At 45.7% G+C, this 17,867-nt stretch overlaps 1 protein-coding gene across 1 annotated transcript in view; it reads left to right on the top strand.

The window, feature by feature from the left end:
• iqgap1 (IQ motif containing GTPase activating protein 1) overlaps positions 1 to 17,867 on the top strand; it is a 71,648-nt gene that overhangs the window by 42,689 nt on the left and 11,092 nt on the right. The window contains exons 16-30 of the mRNA XM_041899204.2: positions 5,832 to 5,922; positions 6,319 to 6,486; positions 8,131 to 8,273; positions 9,066 to 9,236; positions 9,852 to 9,935; positions 10,204 to 10,275; positions 11,124 to 11,193; positions 11,332 to 11,696; positions 11,928 to 12,091; positions 12,526 to 12,750; positions 12,982 to 13,122; positions 13,627 to 13,711; positions 15,600 to 15,832; positions 16,253 to 16,385; positions 16,998 to 17,100. Coding sequence (XP_041755138.1) covers positions 5,832 to 5,922; positions 6,319 to 6,486; positions 8,131 to 8,273; positions 9,066 to 9,236; positions 9,852 to 9,935; positions 10,204 to 10,275; positions 11,124 to 11,193; positions 11,332 to 11,696; positions 11,928 to 12,091; positions 12,526 to 12,750; positions 12,982 to 13,122; positions 13,627 to 13,711; positions 15,600 to 15,832; positions 16,253 to 16,385; positions 16,998 to 17,100 — 2,248 coding nt within the window. The remainder of the gene's footprint in view (positions 1 to 5,831; positions 5,923 to 6,318; positions 6,487 to 8,130; positions 8,274 to 9,065; positions 9,237 to 9,851; positions 9,936 to 10,203; positions 10,276 to 11,123; positions 11,194 to 11,331; positions 11,697 to 11,927; positions 12,092 to 12,525; positions 12,751 to 12,981; positions 13,123 to 13,626; positions 13,712 to 15,599; positions 15,833 to 16,252; positions 16,386 to 16,997; positions 17,101 to 17,867) is intronic.

The raw sequence follows: 17,867 nt of genomic DNA, 5'->3' as shown, positions 1-17,867 counted from the left end.
ACACACTTTACGTTACGCACAAACACATATTACACACTCTCCTTTCTGCTTTTACTGGGACGGTGTCTTTCTCACCTCTCATTGCATTGTAATGAACTGGACCAGTCACCTGGGTGTAGGTGTTAGACTTTCCTCCACTTTCTCCTTCTTTATAGGCTTGTTGTCTCTCTTGTTTCGGAGCATTACTGACTGATGGGAGTTTGTCTGGTTTCGGAGCATTACTGACTGATGGGAGTTTGTCTGGTTTCGGAGCATTAATGACTGATGGGAGTTTGTCTGGTTTCGGAGCATTAATGACTGATGGGAGTTTGTCTGGTTTCGGAGCATTAATGACTGATGGGAGTTTGTCTGGTTTCGGAGCATTAATGACTGATGGGAGTTTGTCTGGTTTCGGAGCATTAATGACTGATGGGAGTTTGAGCATCAGTGTTGGATGCCCTTGAATTACATTTACATTTTAGTCATTTAGCAGACGCTCTTATCCAGAGCGACTTACATGAGCAATTAGGGTTAAGTGCCTTGCTCAAGGGCACATCAACAGATTTTTCACCTAGTCGGCTCGGGGATTAGAACCAGCGACCTTTCGGTTACTGGCACAACGCTCTTAACCACTAAGCCACCTGCCGCCCACACTAGCATAGAGCTAGCCCTGCAGATAATGTTTTCATCTGATAGATGTTTTGACCTACAATTACAGAAAATGGAGAAGGTTTGATGAAAAAACACACTTGACCCAACTATTTACATATTATATGCAAAGTAGAAGCAGATAATTTGGTACTGTAGATATTTTCAACTGACAGACACTGTTTACAATTGAGTAGAGATGCAGTTTCTCGTCAAAGCATCTGTTTGCTTGGTGATGAATAGGTCCCGAGGTCGGCAGGGGTGTGTTCGAGTGCACAATGCTGTGTTGGGATTATGCAAACACACGAGGCACTGTATGCAAATATAGCTAATTTACAGTTACTTCACAGGTGTTTTTTCAATAGGTTGTTGAGTGTATCTCTAAGGCAGACCTTCAAATATAGTGCTTAACCTATGTTTAAACCTATGCTTAATAAGTATGGTCTATACAAATTGGCTACATTGGTGTCAGAAGTGGGATGGGGCTACCTTAAGGTCTACAGGCTTCGTACTATAAGTAAAAATGTATCTATGTGTACGTTTCTTTCAATATAAGCGTCTGCTAAACAACCATAATATTATTATGGTCATGCGTAAATATTATTTTTAGTCAGTGTATAAATATTATTTTTGAGTGGTGTTTTCTAGGCTGATGTCCTGAGGGACAGTGGACTGACTCCATGTGATCCAGCCCTATCATCCCCACATGACTCCCACTAACCCCCTCAGTGATGTCATGGTGTGATCATGCTTTCTGCTCCCCCGGCTGGTCCTGCTACCCCCCACTCACTTCCTGTCTGTGTCTCGCACCCATTCTTTTCTTTCATTTTCATTCTCTCTCTTTTTGACTCTCTGTCTCTCCTTCCCTCTGTCTATTTCTTTTCCGTCTCTTTATCCCTCTCTCTTTCCCTCTCCTTTACTCTTCTCTCGTCTCGCTCGCTCTCTCTTTCTTTCTCTCTTCCTTCTTTCAACTTAACAACAAAAGGACTGGCTAAAATAGCCTAGGCCTTTATGTACAGTAGTCAAACTGTATAGCCCAATTCAAAGCCAAACGGGCTGACAGAGACTACGTCAGTCTTGTTACTGGGAAGTAGATAACAAGCCATAAACTCATCAGACCTCACACACACACACACACACACACACACACACACACACACACACACACACACACTGTCTCTGAGTCATTTAACTGTGTTATCTTGCCTGGGTGGGGTGATGAGTGTCGTTGTTCTTGTACATGCATGTCTATGTAACGGTCCCATATAATGTCACCGCTCCAGTCCCATATTTGGTTGTTTCCTGTTTGCTGGTGAAACAGAAAGGTTAACGAGACTGTAGAAGATGCAGGTGGGGTAAAAGGGGGTTTGGGCCATGGTTTACCACAAACACAAGTGCAGAGGATGTGAACTGCTGTGGGGAAGACTGTAGATTTAGAACACAGAAACAGAACCACACAGAGACGTCACATATTAGGAAAGTGATGTAGTTGTTATTGGGCCGAAGCTTTAGTTTAGCTCAGTGAGCTGCACTTTCCACAGAAACTGGCTTGTCCTCGTTTTTAACCAGAATGACTCGTCAGTGCTTAAACTTAAGGCCAAAGGCCACTAATAGAAAGTGTCCCACAGTGTATCTATTTCTCTCGCACTCACAGTTTTTCCTGTTTTATAAGTTGGCCTATAGATAGAAAAGTAAATGTGTCTTATCGATGTTAGATGATGGACTAGCTTGGCCTCCGCCCTCGTACTCTCACAGCCAGGGAACGGGAGAATGTTATAATTGTCAACAATCGGCCAGTCACATCTCGAGCGCTCTCGTCGTGGCAATGTGGGAATGTGACTCTCATTTGTTTGCCAAGCCCTTTTTTTCCAAATCACGCTTTTAGGGAACGAGAGAGGGAAGGAAGGAGAGAGAGGGAGGAGGGGCGTGGTAGGGGGCGGTAAAGAAAGCAAGCCATTTCCCTGCCGATCTTTTTCACAGGCATAGGAAATAACAAGCCAGGACTACTCTGTCTGCTTCCTTAAAAGGGCACGAAGCCCAACACTACATCAGAAGGGGACTTTTCACAATAGACTCATTTAGTTGGTAGTTGGTTTAACCTGGCCCCTCTGGGGCTCTGGTGGCCTCAATCCATGGGTCTGATAGCTGAGGTGAGGATTCTCCTTTGTGGTGGGTTCGTGTTGGACAAGACAGACAGACGTACACTGAGTGTACAAAACATTAAGGACACCTGCTCTTTCCATGACATAGACTGACCAGGTGAATCCAGGTGAAAGCTGTGATCCCTTATTGATGTCACTTGTTAAATCCACTTTAATCAGTGTAGATGAAGGGGAGGAGACAGGTTAAAGAAGGATATTTTTTAAAGTCTTGAGACAATTGAGACATGGATTGTGTATGTGTGCCAGTCAGAAGGTGATTGGGCAAGACAAAATATTTAAGTGCCTTTGAATGGGGTATGGTAGTAGGTGCCAGGCGTATCGATGTGTGTCAAGAACTGCAACGCTGCTGGGCTTTCACTCTCAACAGTTTCCTTTGTGTATCAAGAATGGTCCACCACCCAAAGGACATCCAGGCATCTTGACACAACCGTGAGAACCATTGGAGTCAACGTGGGCCAGCATCCCTGTGGAACGCTTTCGAGCCCATGCCCTGACGAATTGAGGCTGTTCTGAGGGCAAAAGGAGGGGGGTGCAACTCAATATTAGGAAGGTGTTCCTAATGTTTGGTGTACACACACCACACACACACACACCACACACACCACACACAGGGGTAGGGGTCAAATATGTCAAACATCTTCATTGTCTCCAAAGGATCAAATCCATGACTGAAAGTCGTCCTCTAGGAGTGACTCCACTGCGGTGCATTCAGAATTGGATGACTCAGTCAGACACACGGCACAGACACAGGAAGTTGTTAGAAACAGGAAGTTCCGGCTGGATTTCAAAGGCCTGATGCGGCTCATGTGCTCCACAGCTGCAGGTGGAGGGGGTTGGTTGGGCATGGGGATAGTAGCAGATGGGAAGGAATGGGAGATGTTGAAGGAGAATGAACACAGGGGGATATTCAGTATGGTGAAACTTTCAGATCGTATCTGGCTGTATCTGTTCTATTCTGTTCTGTAACATCACGCCCTCCTGAACAGGCCCCAGGCTAATACATGGAATATGATTTCAGATCGTAGACCTAGATCTATACTTTTGTGCAATGATTCACTAGTGAATTCTTAAGCCTTTTGGTGGACCATAGAGCAATAGGTTTGAGATCTACTTTTGTAGACACAACTAGGTTTCTAGTGTGTGACTATAGGGCCCTGTTCATTAGAGCACGCCGCAGCAAAACGTTTGTAACGGAAAAAGGTTCAGAGAGTGTGTCCCTGTTTCACTCCACGTCGTGCCTTCTGAACACGGCCCAGATTTCTTTCTCAGACGCTGATGTTTCATCAGGGAGTGTTTTTATATGATGCCAGACACCCATGTACAGCCTGTGATATCTTTCTGTGCCAGTCTTGTGGTCTGAGGGTTCAGCTTGACTGCTTGACTGGCCAAAGTAAACACAGTGGGAGGACAAGCCTGGGGCTCCGTAATAGTCCAACTTCATCGCTCACGTCATCATTAAAGCATGCACGGCTCTGTGTGTGTGTGTCCATGGGGTGCATGTGCACTCGCTGTGTTGTGATGTTTTTATGTTACTTATGTATATGTTCACGAGCTGCTTTGTGACCACTGACTCCACTCTGATGATATCAGTCAACAGCCTGGAATAGAGGAGTTCCTCTGTAGGAAGACATTATAGAAGGGCATGTAGGGACTAGACTGCATTAGTGAGGCAATGATGGGAGGGTTCACTGGCTAAGAACAACACCCTATCGGCTTACACTTCCTCTATTCTGATCAGGGGTCTGTTCATTAGGGCACACAACGAAAAACATTTTAAAAAAACCTATTGTAATGGGTAAAAATTAAATGAGCATTTCAGTCCCTCCCTGTTTCAGTCCGTTTTCTTCCGTTTGGTGCCTAATGAATACGACCCAGCAGTTGTGTGTTTGTCAGGAGTCCTGATTTAATAAGATACGTCCTTCTAATCCCACCCCCTCCTCTCTGGCACCACACCCTTTCTGTATCGCTTACCTGCCACAAGCTGCAAGGATCATTTCCAAACAAATATGATTTAGCACTAACCCCTTATTTACTGTCAATAAAGCTATTCTGCTACTGACGGATTGAGAGCCAGTGCTTCCCTTAGGTACAGCTCTAGGATCCGCTTCCTCACTCCAATCCTAACATTAACCATTTGTGGGGGAAATACAAAACTGACCCAAGATCAGCGTCTATGGGCAACTTCACCCTGGATTGTTGCTTGGCACTACCTGCCTGCCTGGCTTGCACAAGGAATCTCACCTACCCTGAGTTTTGGTATCAGTCTCCCCCAGCCCCCCTCCCCTGAAACACGGCAGGAGGAGGGAGGGGCAGGTACGTGGGGGAGGCACAAAGATGGGCCTGTCCTGTTGGCCTATTAGCATCTAGCCCTGCTCACTCCGGAAACCAGCACAGCTAGCAGAGAGAGGGAGAGAGAGGGAGAGAGAGAGAGAGAGGGAGAGAGAGAGAGAGAGAGAGAGAGAGAGAGAGAGAGAGAGAGAGAGAGAGAGAGAGAGAGAGAGAGAGAGAGAGAGAGAGAGAGAGAGAGAGAGAGAGAGAGACTTGTGTTATGTGGGTCAAGAATGTACACAGGGAGGGAATGCTGTTGCAGGAAGGTGGGACTGATATAGGAGGGTATTGGATACTTCTGCAACTTGGATATCAGACTAAAGATGTAGTGTCTCACTGCCTTCTGTAGGCCTTTGCACTAAGCAGGTGTTCATTATTGACTCTTCTATTCTCCATCTCCTGAGATTGGATTGGATTTCTGTTGATATAAGTGGAATGACCAATGACCCGTACTTTCATATGGAATTCTGTTCTAAGTTGTGTGGGCGTGACACCCTGTACTAGTCTATAGAGTTGCCTTTCCTGTGGTCTCATGCCATTGTGGTTGGATGCAAATTAGACCCAAGTACTTTCATTCAGCAGGAGGATATCGCCCCCCAGTGGTCATTCAGTAGAATGGCAGTAAATATGCTGCAGACCCGGTGGGTGTTGTTTTTCAGGTGAGAGTGACCAAGTGTGTGAGACTGACCGCTTCTGTGTGTGGTCTTCTTCCAGGAGACCCAGGACCCCTCCGCTGTGCTCTGGTTGGATGAGATCCAGGACGCCATACTGACGGCCAATAAGGATACCCAGGAGGCCTTGCAGTGTAAGAATAGTACACACCCTAGCTGTCCCACAACCACAGTTTGGGAAATGGGATAAAATGCTGCCTTTTTCTCAGGGTTCCAAGCAGACCTGGGTTCACATAGTATCACTTGTTTTCTTTCAAATACATTTTATTGACTGCCTGAAGTGCCAGATGGGCAGGCTTTGCACATTTGGGACTATTCCATTGGTTCCATCGTGCCAGGCAATCTCAATCAAACACAGCTAAGGTATTTGAAAGAACACATACTATTTGAACACAGGTTTGGTTCCAAGCTATTTCTTGTAAGGAGAGCATGATGAAATACTGAAAAGCCAAATAAAAAAAACTGGATAAAAACAGAATGATGAACTATGGGAATGATGACTAATCTCCATTTCCCTGTTCCCTTGTCAGTCTCCCAGGCCATCCAGGCCATCAACGGAGCGGTGGACAGTGGCGAGGCGTCTCAGACCCTGGCTGCGCTGCGCTCCCCTGGGGCCGGCCTCTACGGAGTCACCCCTGAGTGTGCCCAGAACTACCAGGACGACCTGGCCAAGGTCAAACAGGACAAGACCCAGGAGGGTGAGGAGGATGGTCACAGTGTGCATTCTAAATGGCACTCTATTTTTTATTTTTTTTATTTTATTTCACCTTTATTTAACCAGGTAAACCAGTTGAGAACAAGTTCTCATTTACAACTGCGACCTGGCCAAGATAAAGCAAAGCAGTGCTATAAAAACAACAACACAGAGTTACATTTGGGGTAAAACAAAACAAAGTAAAAAATACCACAGAAAATATATATACAGTGTGTGCAAATGTAGCAAGTTATGGAGGTAAGGCAATAAATAGGCTATAGTGCAAAATAATTACAATTGGTATTAACACTGGAATGATATATGTGCAAATGAGCAAAATAAATAACAATATGGGGATGAGGTAGTTGAGTGGGCTAATTTCAGAATGGCTGTGTACAGGTGCAGTGATCGGTAAGGTGCTCTGACAACTGATGCCTAAAGTTAGTGAGGGAGATAAGTCTCCAGCTTCAGAGATTTTTGCAGTTCGTTCTAGTCATTGGCAGCAGAGAACTGGAAGGAATGGCGGCCAAGGGAGGTGTTGGCTTTGGGGATGACCAGTGTTGCGAAATAGGAAGCCGATTCTCGATTTAACTTTGGATTGGAGATGCTTAATGTGAGTCTGGAAGGAGAGTTTACAGTCTAACCAGACACCTAGGTATTTGCAGTTGTCCACATACTCTAGGTCAGACCCGTCGAGAGTAGTGATTCTAGTCGGGTGGGCGGGTGCCAGCAGCGTTCGATTGAAGAGCATGCATTTAGTTTTACTAGTGTTTAAGAGCAGTTGGAGGCTACGGAAGGAGTGTTGTATGGCATTGAAGCTCGTTTGGAGGTTTGTTAACACAGTGTCCAATGAAGGGCCAGATGTATACAAAATGGTGTCGTCTGCATAGAGGTGGATCTGAGAGTCACCAGCAGCAAGAGGGACATCATTGATATACACAGAGAAAAGAGTCTGCCCAAGAATTGAACCCTGTGGCACCCCCATAGAGACTGCCATAGGTCCAGACAACAGGCCCTCCGATTTGACACATTGAACTCTATCTGAGAAGTAGTTGGTGAACCAGGCGAAGCAGTCATTTGAGAAACCAAGGCTATTTAGTCTGCCAATAATAACTGTAAGTGCAAGTAATGAACACAAAACAATAAAAGTAATGTGTATGACTGTGCCCCAATGGCACCCAATGCCCTACATAGTGCACTACTTTTGACCAGAGCCCTATGGAGGGGAATATACTGTATATGCACTACATAGGGCATTGGGTGCCATTGGGGCGCAGTCATACACATTACTTTTATTGTTTTGTGTTCATTACTTGCACTTACAGTTCATTCTACAATGGAGTTAGTGCAATGACATATAGGTTACATTGGTAGTTATAATGTGACTAAATGGCATCAGCCAGAGCAAGTTAATGTTCAGAGTCAAAATACTTTCTGTTTCTAACCAGGAAGTGCAGATATAGAGGAGCTTGATTGCTTGCTTTAGTACAACAGACAAGGTATAGATGGTTCCTTGACCGACAGACTGACAGAGCGATAGATGAAGATAGATATATATGTGTGTGTGTGTGTGTGTGTGTGTGTGTGTGTGTAAATAAATTGGTGAGAAATATGTCCATAACTCTGTGTGTGTGTGTCCATGCTCCAGGTGACAACGGCAGTGACTGGATGAAGCACTGGGTGAAGGGAGGACACAACTACTACTACAACCTGAAGAAGGGAGAGGGCTCCTGGACCGAACCTGCAGACTTCCTCCAGAACAACACCCAGCTCAACAAGGAGGACATCCAGGTAGGCTAAGAGGAGACGGGGCGATCTGGGGTGAAGTTTCCCTTGGGTACAGATCTAGGATCAGTTCCTCCTGCCCAAATCATAACGTCAACCATTAGTGGGGAAAATGCCAAACTGACCGCATCTAGGGGCAATTTCATACAGGGCTTTGCCTCTTCCTTTCTGGCTGTATTCATTGAGGTGAAACATTCAGAACCTTGCAGATAGAATTGTAATGAATAGAACATGCATGATTCCCTCTTTTACATGACAGACACCCATATCTGTTCTACGAAATGCATTTCTATGTCGACGATCTAACGCTGCACCCTCCTGAACAGGCCGCAGTACTGTGGTGTTGCAGTGATTTAGCTTTTCTGGAGCATGCTAACAGGCTAACCGCGCTCCTCCTACCACTCCCATTGGTTTGAACATAATGCTAATGCTAAACTCATCTGTAGCTAAGCGGACAAGCTCAAGCCTTACATTGTTTCTGCTAATGCAGGCGAATGTATAGTTGAGATCATTGTGCACAACTCAGACTTTCATGTAAATCATTCAATGATATCAATAGTAGTTAAGTGCATGGATCCCAAGTCTGAATACCGTCATGGTCCATATAGACTACTTTCTTGGTATCCGTACGATTAGGTGAAATTCAAGTAGGTTTTCCTTTAGCATTCTCACTTAACTCCCATCTCTTTTGCTAAAAACAGATACACCTTCCACTGCCACGCCTAAAGCTGTGTTGTTCATAGTATGTCATTATGTAAGTGGGCCTGTGTGTGACTGGCTCTCTGTGTTGTCAATCAGTCTGTGGTTTCCGGGGTGACCACCACCTACAACCGGGAGCAGCTGTGGCTTGCCAATGAGAGCCTGATTGCCAAGCTGCAGGCTGGATGCCGTGGCTACCTGGTGAGGAAAGGCCTGAAGGAGAGAAACAACTTCCTGAAATCCCAGGACCCAGCCATCACCACCATACAGGTCAGAGGTCAATCTCCTCCCTTCCTTTGGACTTGGAGTGAATCTCAATAATATTTCCTTGATTCCTCACGTCCTTTCTCATCTCCTTCTCAAAGTCCATTGGAGCAGAAGATCTGAGGTTCCTCCCCTTCTCCTCCAATGTGCTTTGAGAAGGAGGCGAGGAGCGAGGGCGCGAGCAATCAAGGAAATACAATTGAGATTCACCCATAGACATTACACATTTCACAGTACACACAACATACACAACCCCAGTGCTACACAGCCGGTCCCAAATCGTTCCCTAACCCTCCCCCTTAGCCCTAAGCCTTCGACAGTATATCTATCCAGTTCTGCAAACACTGAAGGGTTAGGGCCAAGGGGAAGTGGTAAGGAGTGAATTGGGAACTGCTGACATTTTAAAGAAAACATTCTACCACTTTATTGCCATGTTGAACTTTAAGGGCCGGTTTCTCAGACCCAGATTAAGCCTCATCTTGGACTAAGGAGCACTTACAATGGTGATTCTCCATTGAGCATGATTTTTAGTCTAGGACTTAAACTGTGTGTGAATCTGGCCCTAAAAATGCCCTATGCTCCTTAACACTGGTCCTGTATATTTGTCTGTCTATCTTACAGGCTCATTTTAGAGGCTACAAGCAGAGGAAGATTTATATAAAAAGGAAGGAGTACCTGAATGACCACAGCGAGGATGCTGTAAAGGTAATGTCTCCACCTACTGTAGGTGTAGCCCTCTTTTATAATAAAACAACCATACCTTGATTGGTGGGTCCTGTTCATTGGGGCATGCAATGTTCTAATACGCTTTGGAAAGGAAAACAATAATTACCGTTGTCCCTCCCTGTTTCAGTCCATGTTCTTCTCTTTTGTGCCTTAATGAACATGAGCCTGTGTTGCTGCTTTTCCTTTAAGTCTTACGTTTTTGGTGAACTTCAAAGCTTTTTTAGTATTGACCTAGTTTTGTTTTCAGATCCAATCCATGGTGAGGATGCACCAAGCTCGCAAGAAGTACAGAGACCGCCTGAAGCACTTCAAGGACCATGTGAGTTGATTTATTTAGATCATTTAGTTAACCCTTATTTTACAAGATACGCAAGTAATTTGAATGTATTAGTATCTGGTAGTTTGAATCCCAGATTGAACAAATGGTGTCCCAGGTCTAAATCAGTCCCCGATTAGAGGAAAACAATGAAAACATTCAGTGGAGCTGGCTTCCAGGTCCAGAGTTGAGTTTGAGGGTGATAACTATAGTTCCATTAAATGAGTATGAATCTTTGACGACAGAGAAGTACCGGTAGCTAGAAGGTCCAGTAGCTTGTAGAGTCTGGTTCCTGTCAAGGTTTCCTCCTCCCAGGGAGTGTTTCCTTGTTACTATGCTCCTACTTGACTCTAGGCCAGGTAACAGCGAAGCACATTGTCACTTTTGTGAAAAACGCTACATAAATCAAATAGGATTGATTGAGGTGAATTATAGTTATATAGTGTGCCCAAGGCTGTCTGTTCTCTAGTCTGGTGTAATCACCGTATGACGTCACATCTTATATCCTAGCCTGACGCATACAGTGACATTAACTCTCTTCTGCTTCCCTATGGGCCCTGGTCAGAAGTAGTGTACTATATAGGAAATAGGGTGCCATTTGGGACACATCCAATGTCTGTTCAGCTTAATGAGGCTACTAGGCTAGATGGCTCACTTACTTAACTGTGTACCCTGACTCACCGCAGATTACCAACCTAATGTTTACATATGGGCTGTGTCCCAAATGGCACCATATTCCCTATATAGTGCACTACTTTTGACCAGAGCCCTATTAAGGGAATAGGGTGCCATTTGGGACACAGTCATGTTATTGATCAGTGAAGTGACTGCTGTTTGCTCTGTTGTGGCAGATCAATGATGTGGTAAAGATCCAGGCGTTCATCAGAGCCAACAAAGCCAGAGGCGATTACAAGACACTCAGTGAGTATGATGATGATGAGAACCCCTCACCCACCACTAGCTTTCTCTCTCAATACTGAGCCTTCTCTCTCACCTGTTCCTTCTTTCTGCCACATACTGACTCCATCCTGACTGAAACTCTCTCACTCACTCACTCAGTCAGCGCTGACGACCCTCCCATGGCGGTGGTGCGCAAGTTCGTCCACCTCCTGGACCACAGTGACCAGGACTTCCAGGAAGAGCTGGACCTGATGAGGCTCCGGGAGGAGGTGGTCACCAACATCCGCTCCAACCAGCAGCTGGAGAATGACCTGAACCTGATGGACATCAAGATCGGCCTGCTGGTCAAGAACAAGATCACCCTGCAGGAGGTGGTGTCCCACAGCAAGAAGCTGACCAAGAAGAACAAGGGAGAGCTGTCCAACCTGATGATGATGAACAAGCAGAGAGGAGGCCTGAAGGCACTGAGCAAGGAGAAGAGGCTCAAGCTGGAGGCCTATCAGTATCTCTTCTACCTGCTGCAGGTACACTAGATACTGTGTGTGAATCTATACACAGCAGGTGTATACACACACATGGAAATACACACACACACACGGTTAGTAAAGCTGTACTGCAAAGAGGATCCCACTGGCAAACAGCTGAGAAACATAAAATACTGTAGGTGACAGTAAGCTAGACAGACTATAGAAACGGAACAGGAAAACATCCAATCTAACCGTAGTTAACTTGTTTCCTCTCGGTCCTCCCTGCAGACCAACCCCACCTACCTGGCCAAGCTGATCTTCCAGATGCCCCAGAATAAGTCCACTAAGTTCATGGACTCTGTGATCTTCACCCTGTATAACTACGCCTCCAACCAGAGAGAGGAGTACCTGCTGCTCAAACTCTTCAAGACTGCCCTGCAGGAGGAGATCAAGTAAGGAGCTAATACTAGAAACAATATGATTAATCAATAAGGACTGAGGGGGTGTGGTATATGGCCAATATACCACAGCTAAGGGATGTTCTTATGCACAACGCAATGCGGAGTGCCTGGATATAGCCTTACTGTTATTATAAACTGGTTACCAACGTAATTAGAGCAGTACAAATAAATGTTTCGTCATACCCGTAGTATACGGTCTGATATACCACGTCTTTCAGCCAATCAGCATTCAGGGCTCGAACAACCCAGTTTATAATATAGTATATGCCACTTAGTCATGCATACATATTTCGTATGGGTAGCCCTAGCGGGAATCGAACCCACGATTCTTGGCGACGAAGCGCTATGCTCTACCAACTGAGCCACACAGAAACACTTATACAGTCTAGCAGTGTCTCACCATGTTCCTAACCTTGTGTCCTCAGATCCAAAGTGGACCAGATCCAGGAGATCGTCACAGGCAACCCCACTGTCATCAAGATGGTGGTGAGCTTCAACCGTGGCGCCCGGGGCCAGAATGCACTGCGGCAGATCCTGGCACCTGTCGTCAAGGAGATCATGGACGACAAGACGCTGAACATCAAGACGGACCCGGTGGACATCTACAAGAGCTGGGTCAACCAGATGGAGACACAAACTGGAGAGGCCAGGTGAGAGAGGAGGAGTCTGGGTAATGGAGTTTAGATGAGACTGTCAGAGAGGAGTTGGAGTTTGGAGTCAACTGTTCAAATATGGACAGTATTAGAGCTGTCGTTACAATTTTAGAGTAAAATTGTATGACTGTATACCTTCCTCTCCTCCTCTCTCTCTCTCTCTCTCTCTCTTCCTCCCCCCTTTCTGTACCACTTCTGCCCCACTCTCCCCCCTCTCTTCTCCAACAGTAAACTACCCTATGAGGTAACACCGGAGCAGGCTATGAGTCACGAGGAGGTGCGCACGCGCCTGGAAGCGTCCATCAAGAACATGAGGACGGTCACAGACAAGTTCCTGTCCGCCATCATTGTCTCTGTGGACAAAATCCCGTAAGTGTCTCTAGCTCTGCTCTCAATAGAAATAGAATTACAAGAAAGGACAGAGCCCTTCAGACCACAGCAATTTGACTGGAACACTCATGGCTACACTCAATATGGCTGCCTGTCCACCCGTTACTGAACGTCATCTTGAATGGGAATGTCCATTCTAGTAATTATATTTCTATGCTGCTCTCTATAACAGGGGTCGGTCCCAACTACTACGGCCCTCGAGTGCCGCATGATCTAGTAGTTCTCAACGTTGCCTTTTTATCAACTGGTGATTTAGACCTGAAATCTGTGACTTTAATTGATCAAGTTTGAAATGTTGTGATGTTCTAAAGGAGAAACAGCAGACATTAGTTTTAACCTGTGACTGTTTTTCATCCCTGCTCTACAGAACATGAACCAGCTACTGTGTGTTAGGATGCTTATCAGTTCTATGAGATAGGGTCACTTATATAGGGAATTAACCCATTATAAAAACGGAAACAAATTGTTCTTTGTGTGTGTCAGGTATGGGATGCGTTTCACCTCCAAGGTGCTGAAGGACACACTCCATGAGAAGTTCCCCGACGCTACAGAGGATGAGCTTCTAAAGGTGTCATTCTATCAGTCTTATACCATAGTCAACTGTTAAACTGCACTTTACTACTAGAGCTCTACTGTGCTCTGCTCTCCTCTACTCTCCTCTACTTTGCTCTCCTCTACTGTTCTCTACTCTCCTCTACTGTGCTCTCCTCTACTCTCCTCTACTGTGCTCTCCTCTACTGTTCTCTACTCTCCTCTACTGTGCTCTACTCTCCTCTACTGTGCTCTACTCTCTTCTACTGTGCTCTACTCTCCTCTACTGTGCTCTAATCTCCTCTACTGTGCTCTACTCTCCTCTACTGTGCTCTACTCTCTTCTACTGTGCTCTACTCTCTTCTACTGTGCTCCAATCTCCTCTACTGTGCTCTACTCTCTTCTACTGTGCTCTACTCTCTTCTACTGTGCTCTACTCTCTTCTACTGTGCTCTACTCTCTTCTACTGTGCTCTCCTCTCCTCTACTGTGCTCTACTCTCATCTACTGTGCTCTCCTCTACTGTGCTCTCCTCTACTGTGCCTCCTCTCCTCTACTGTGCTGTGCTCTCCTCTACTGTGCTGTGCTGTGCTCTCCTCTACTGTGCTGTGCTCTCCTCTACTGTGCTGCGCTCTCCTCTACTGTGCTCTACTCTCTTCTACTGTTCTCTACTCTCCTCTACTGTGCTCTCCTCTACTGTGCTGTGCTCTCCTCTACTGTGCTGTGCTCTCCTCTACTGTGCTCTCCTCTACTGTGCTCTACTCTCTTCTACTGTTCTCCACTCTCCTCTACTGTGCTCTACTCTACTCTCCTCTACTGTGCTGTGCTCTCCTCTACTGTGCTCTACTCTCTTCTACTGTTCTCTACTCTCCTCTACTGTGCTCTACTCTACTCTCCTCTACTGTGCTCTCCTCTACTGTGCTCTGCTCTCCTCTACTGTGCTCTGCTCTCCTCTACTGTGCTCTACTCTCCTCTACTGTGCTCTACTCTCCTCTACTGTGCTCTACTCTACTCTCCTCTACTGTGCTCTCCTCTACTGTGCTCTCCTCTACTCTACTGTTCTCTACTCTCCTCTACTGTGCTCTACTCTACTCTCCTCTACTGTGCTCTCCTCTACTGTGCTCTACTCTACTCTACTGTGCTCTACTCACCTCTACTGTGCTCTCCTCTACTGTGCTCTACTCTCCTCTACTGTGCTCTCCTCTACTGTGCTCTACTCTCCTCTACTGTGCTCTCCTCTACTGTGCTCTCCTCTACTGTGCTCTACTCTCCTCTACTGTGCTCTACTCCTCTACTGTGCTCTACTCTCCTCTACTACTTGCACTGTTACCCTGGTGAGCTTGACTCACTATCACCCTTCTCTTACTGAATGTGGTTTCCTTCTCTTTCTCCTCCTTCCTCTCCTTACCTCCATCTCTCCTCTCTCCCTTTATCTCCTTCTCTCTTCCTCCCCTTTCTCCAGCTGTGCTCTCCTCCCTCATCTTCTCTCCTCTGTTGGAACATGTCTTTCTGTACTCCTGCTGAGACAAGGTGAGACACTCCCCTCTCCTCCTTTTCCCTGCAAACACAGTCTGCATACCAATTCTGTCAAAAACCTTCCTTCCCCTCTCCTCCTTTTCCCTGCAAACACTCAGGCTGCATGCCAATTCTGTCAAAAACCTTCCTTCCCTCATCTCTTTTTCTCCCTAACTACTAAGCTTGAACCTCAAAACATTACTTAACTTTTCAAGTCCAAGATTAGTGGCTATAATGTATTGCCTATAAAGGAAAGGAGTCCAAGTCCACTGGGACACAGCAACAGTTTCAGTCAAACCCTATTCCCTGGTGTCCCTTGCCAGGCCTGGTGTTGCATGTGATGCCTAGAATAGGTACAGTACTGTATCTAACGGTGTGTGTGTGTGTGTGTGTGTGTGTGTGTGTTCTCAGATCGTGGGTAACCTGCTGTACTACCGCTATATGAACCCGGCCATCGTGGCGCCCGACGCCTTCGACATCATCGACCTGTCGGCCGGAGGTCAGCTGACCACGGACCAACGGCGGAACCTGGGCTCCATCGCCAAGATGCTGCAGCACGCCGCGTCCAATAAGATGTTCTTGGGGGACAACGCCCACCTCAACCCCATCAACGAGTACCTCAGCAGCTCCTACCAGAAGTTCAGGTGCAGTGGAGGACCGTTTTTATGGGTCGTGTTCATTAGGGCATGCTATGCTTTTACCACTGTCTTGTGGTATAAATATTATCTTGGTGCATTTAATACCCATCCAAGTGTCAGCACTGAAATGGATGCAGATAAAAAAACACGTGCCATTGTTGATAATTTGAAGGGGACTGGCATGTGTTTGAGCGGTCAGAAGACAATTGCACAATCATAAAATCAACAGGAAAACGTGCTTGTACAAGCAAGAGTTAGAATATGCATTGATTTTCTTTTGAAATAAATAGATCCAGCAAAAATGATGTGACACGTGAATTTACACCCCACTTAAATATGGAAAAAATGTCTGGAAAGTGGACTTCCTGAGGTGGGCGGGGCATGTGCGTAGCTCCTTACTCTCCTTGTATCTCTGTCACTCCGCAGGCGTTTCTTCTTGGCGGCGTGTGATGTCCCGTCGTTGGAGGACAAGTTCAACGTGGATCAATACTCTGACCTGGTCACGCTCCAGAAGCCCGTCATCTACATCTCTATAGGGGAGGTCATCAACACACACACGGTCAGTCACACACACACACACACACACACACACACACACACACACACACACAGGAAGGCATGCTTGTTTCTGCCCTCATAAATAAAAATGTATACTCCCTTACACACTTATCATCTCAGTGAGTTTACTTTGTCTCTGTTGTGAAAAACCCACAATATACATGCAGGAGTCATTTCTACAATTTGTGACTAAGTACTAGTGTATTTGCTCATAGCAAGTACCACAGAGGGGTAAAGTAATAGTAAGTACAAGTGTATTTCCTCATAGCCAGTACCACAGAGGGGTAAAGTGATACTAAGCACTAGTGTATTTCCTCATAGCCATTACCACAGAGGGGTAAAGTGATACTAAGTACTAGTGTATTTTCTCATAGCAAGTACCACAGAGGGGTAAAGTGATACTAAGTACTAGTGTATTTCCTCATAGCCATTACCACAGAGGGGTAAAGTGATACTAAGTACTAGTGTATTTTCTCATAGCAAGTACCACAGAGGGGTAATGTGTTTGGTGTTTTAGTTTTTGTTCCCAAATGAAGCCAAAGACAAAATGTCCACACTGTGTGGACAATAAAGATTTTCACATTGTAATGTTCCTGCTCGTCCCCCCCCTCAGCTGCTGTTGGACCACCAGGATGCCATCGCCTCGGAGCACAACGACCCCATCCACGAGCTGCTGGAGGACCTGGGAGAGGTGCCCACCATAGAGTCCCTCATCGGTCAGTACTATAGATATACCATAGAGTCCTTCATCGGTCAGTACCATAGATATTCCATAGAGTCCCTTATCGGTCAGTACCATAGATAATCCATAGTCCCTTGTCGGTCAGTACCATAGATATTCCATATAGTCCCTTATCGGTCAGTACCATAGATATTCCATATAGGCCCTTATCGGTCAGTACCATAGATATTCCATATAGTCCCTTATCGGTCAGTACTATAGATATTCCATAGTCCCTTATCGGTCAGTACTATAGATATTCCATATAGTCCCTTATTGGTCAGTACCATAGATATTCCATAGAGTCCCTTATCGGTCAGTACCATAGATATTCCATAGTCCCTTATCGGTCAGTACCATCGATATTCCATATAGTCCCTCATCGGTCAGTATCATCGATATTCCATATAGTCCCTCATCGGTCAGTACCATAGATATTCCATATAGTCCCTCATCGGTCAGTACCATAGATATTCCATATAGTCCCTCATCGGTCAGTACCATAGATATTCCATAGAGTCCCTTATCGGTCAGTACCATAGATATTCCATATAGTCCCTTGTCGGTCAGTACCATAGACAAAAGTATTCTGTGTTCATATATCATATATTCATACATGTGTTCATGTTAATATATCATATGTGAAACGTAGAGAGGGCAAGATGAGATAAAGGAACAGGCCTAATAAATATTTCCTATGTGTCCATGGTGTATCTGCTCTGTTCTACCCCTTCAGTGAGGAAACCATACAGTCTTCCAAAT

The sequence above is a fragment of the Coregonus clupeaformis genome, chromosome 30 (assembly GCF_020615455.1).
Source record: "Coregonus clupeaformis isolate EN_2021a chromosome 30, ASM2061545v1, whole genome shotgun sequence".
NCBI lineage: Eukaryota > Metazoa > Chordata > Actinopteri > Salmoniformes > Salmonidae > Coregonus > Coregonus clupeaformis.
This window is presented reverse-complemented; position numbering and strand designations above follow the sequence as displayed.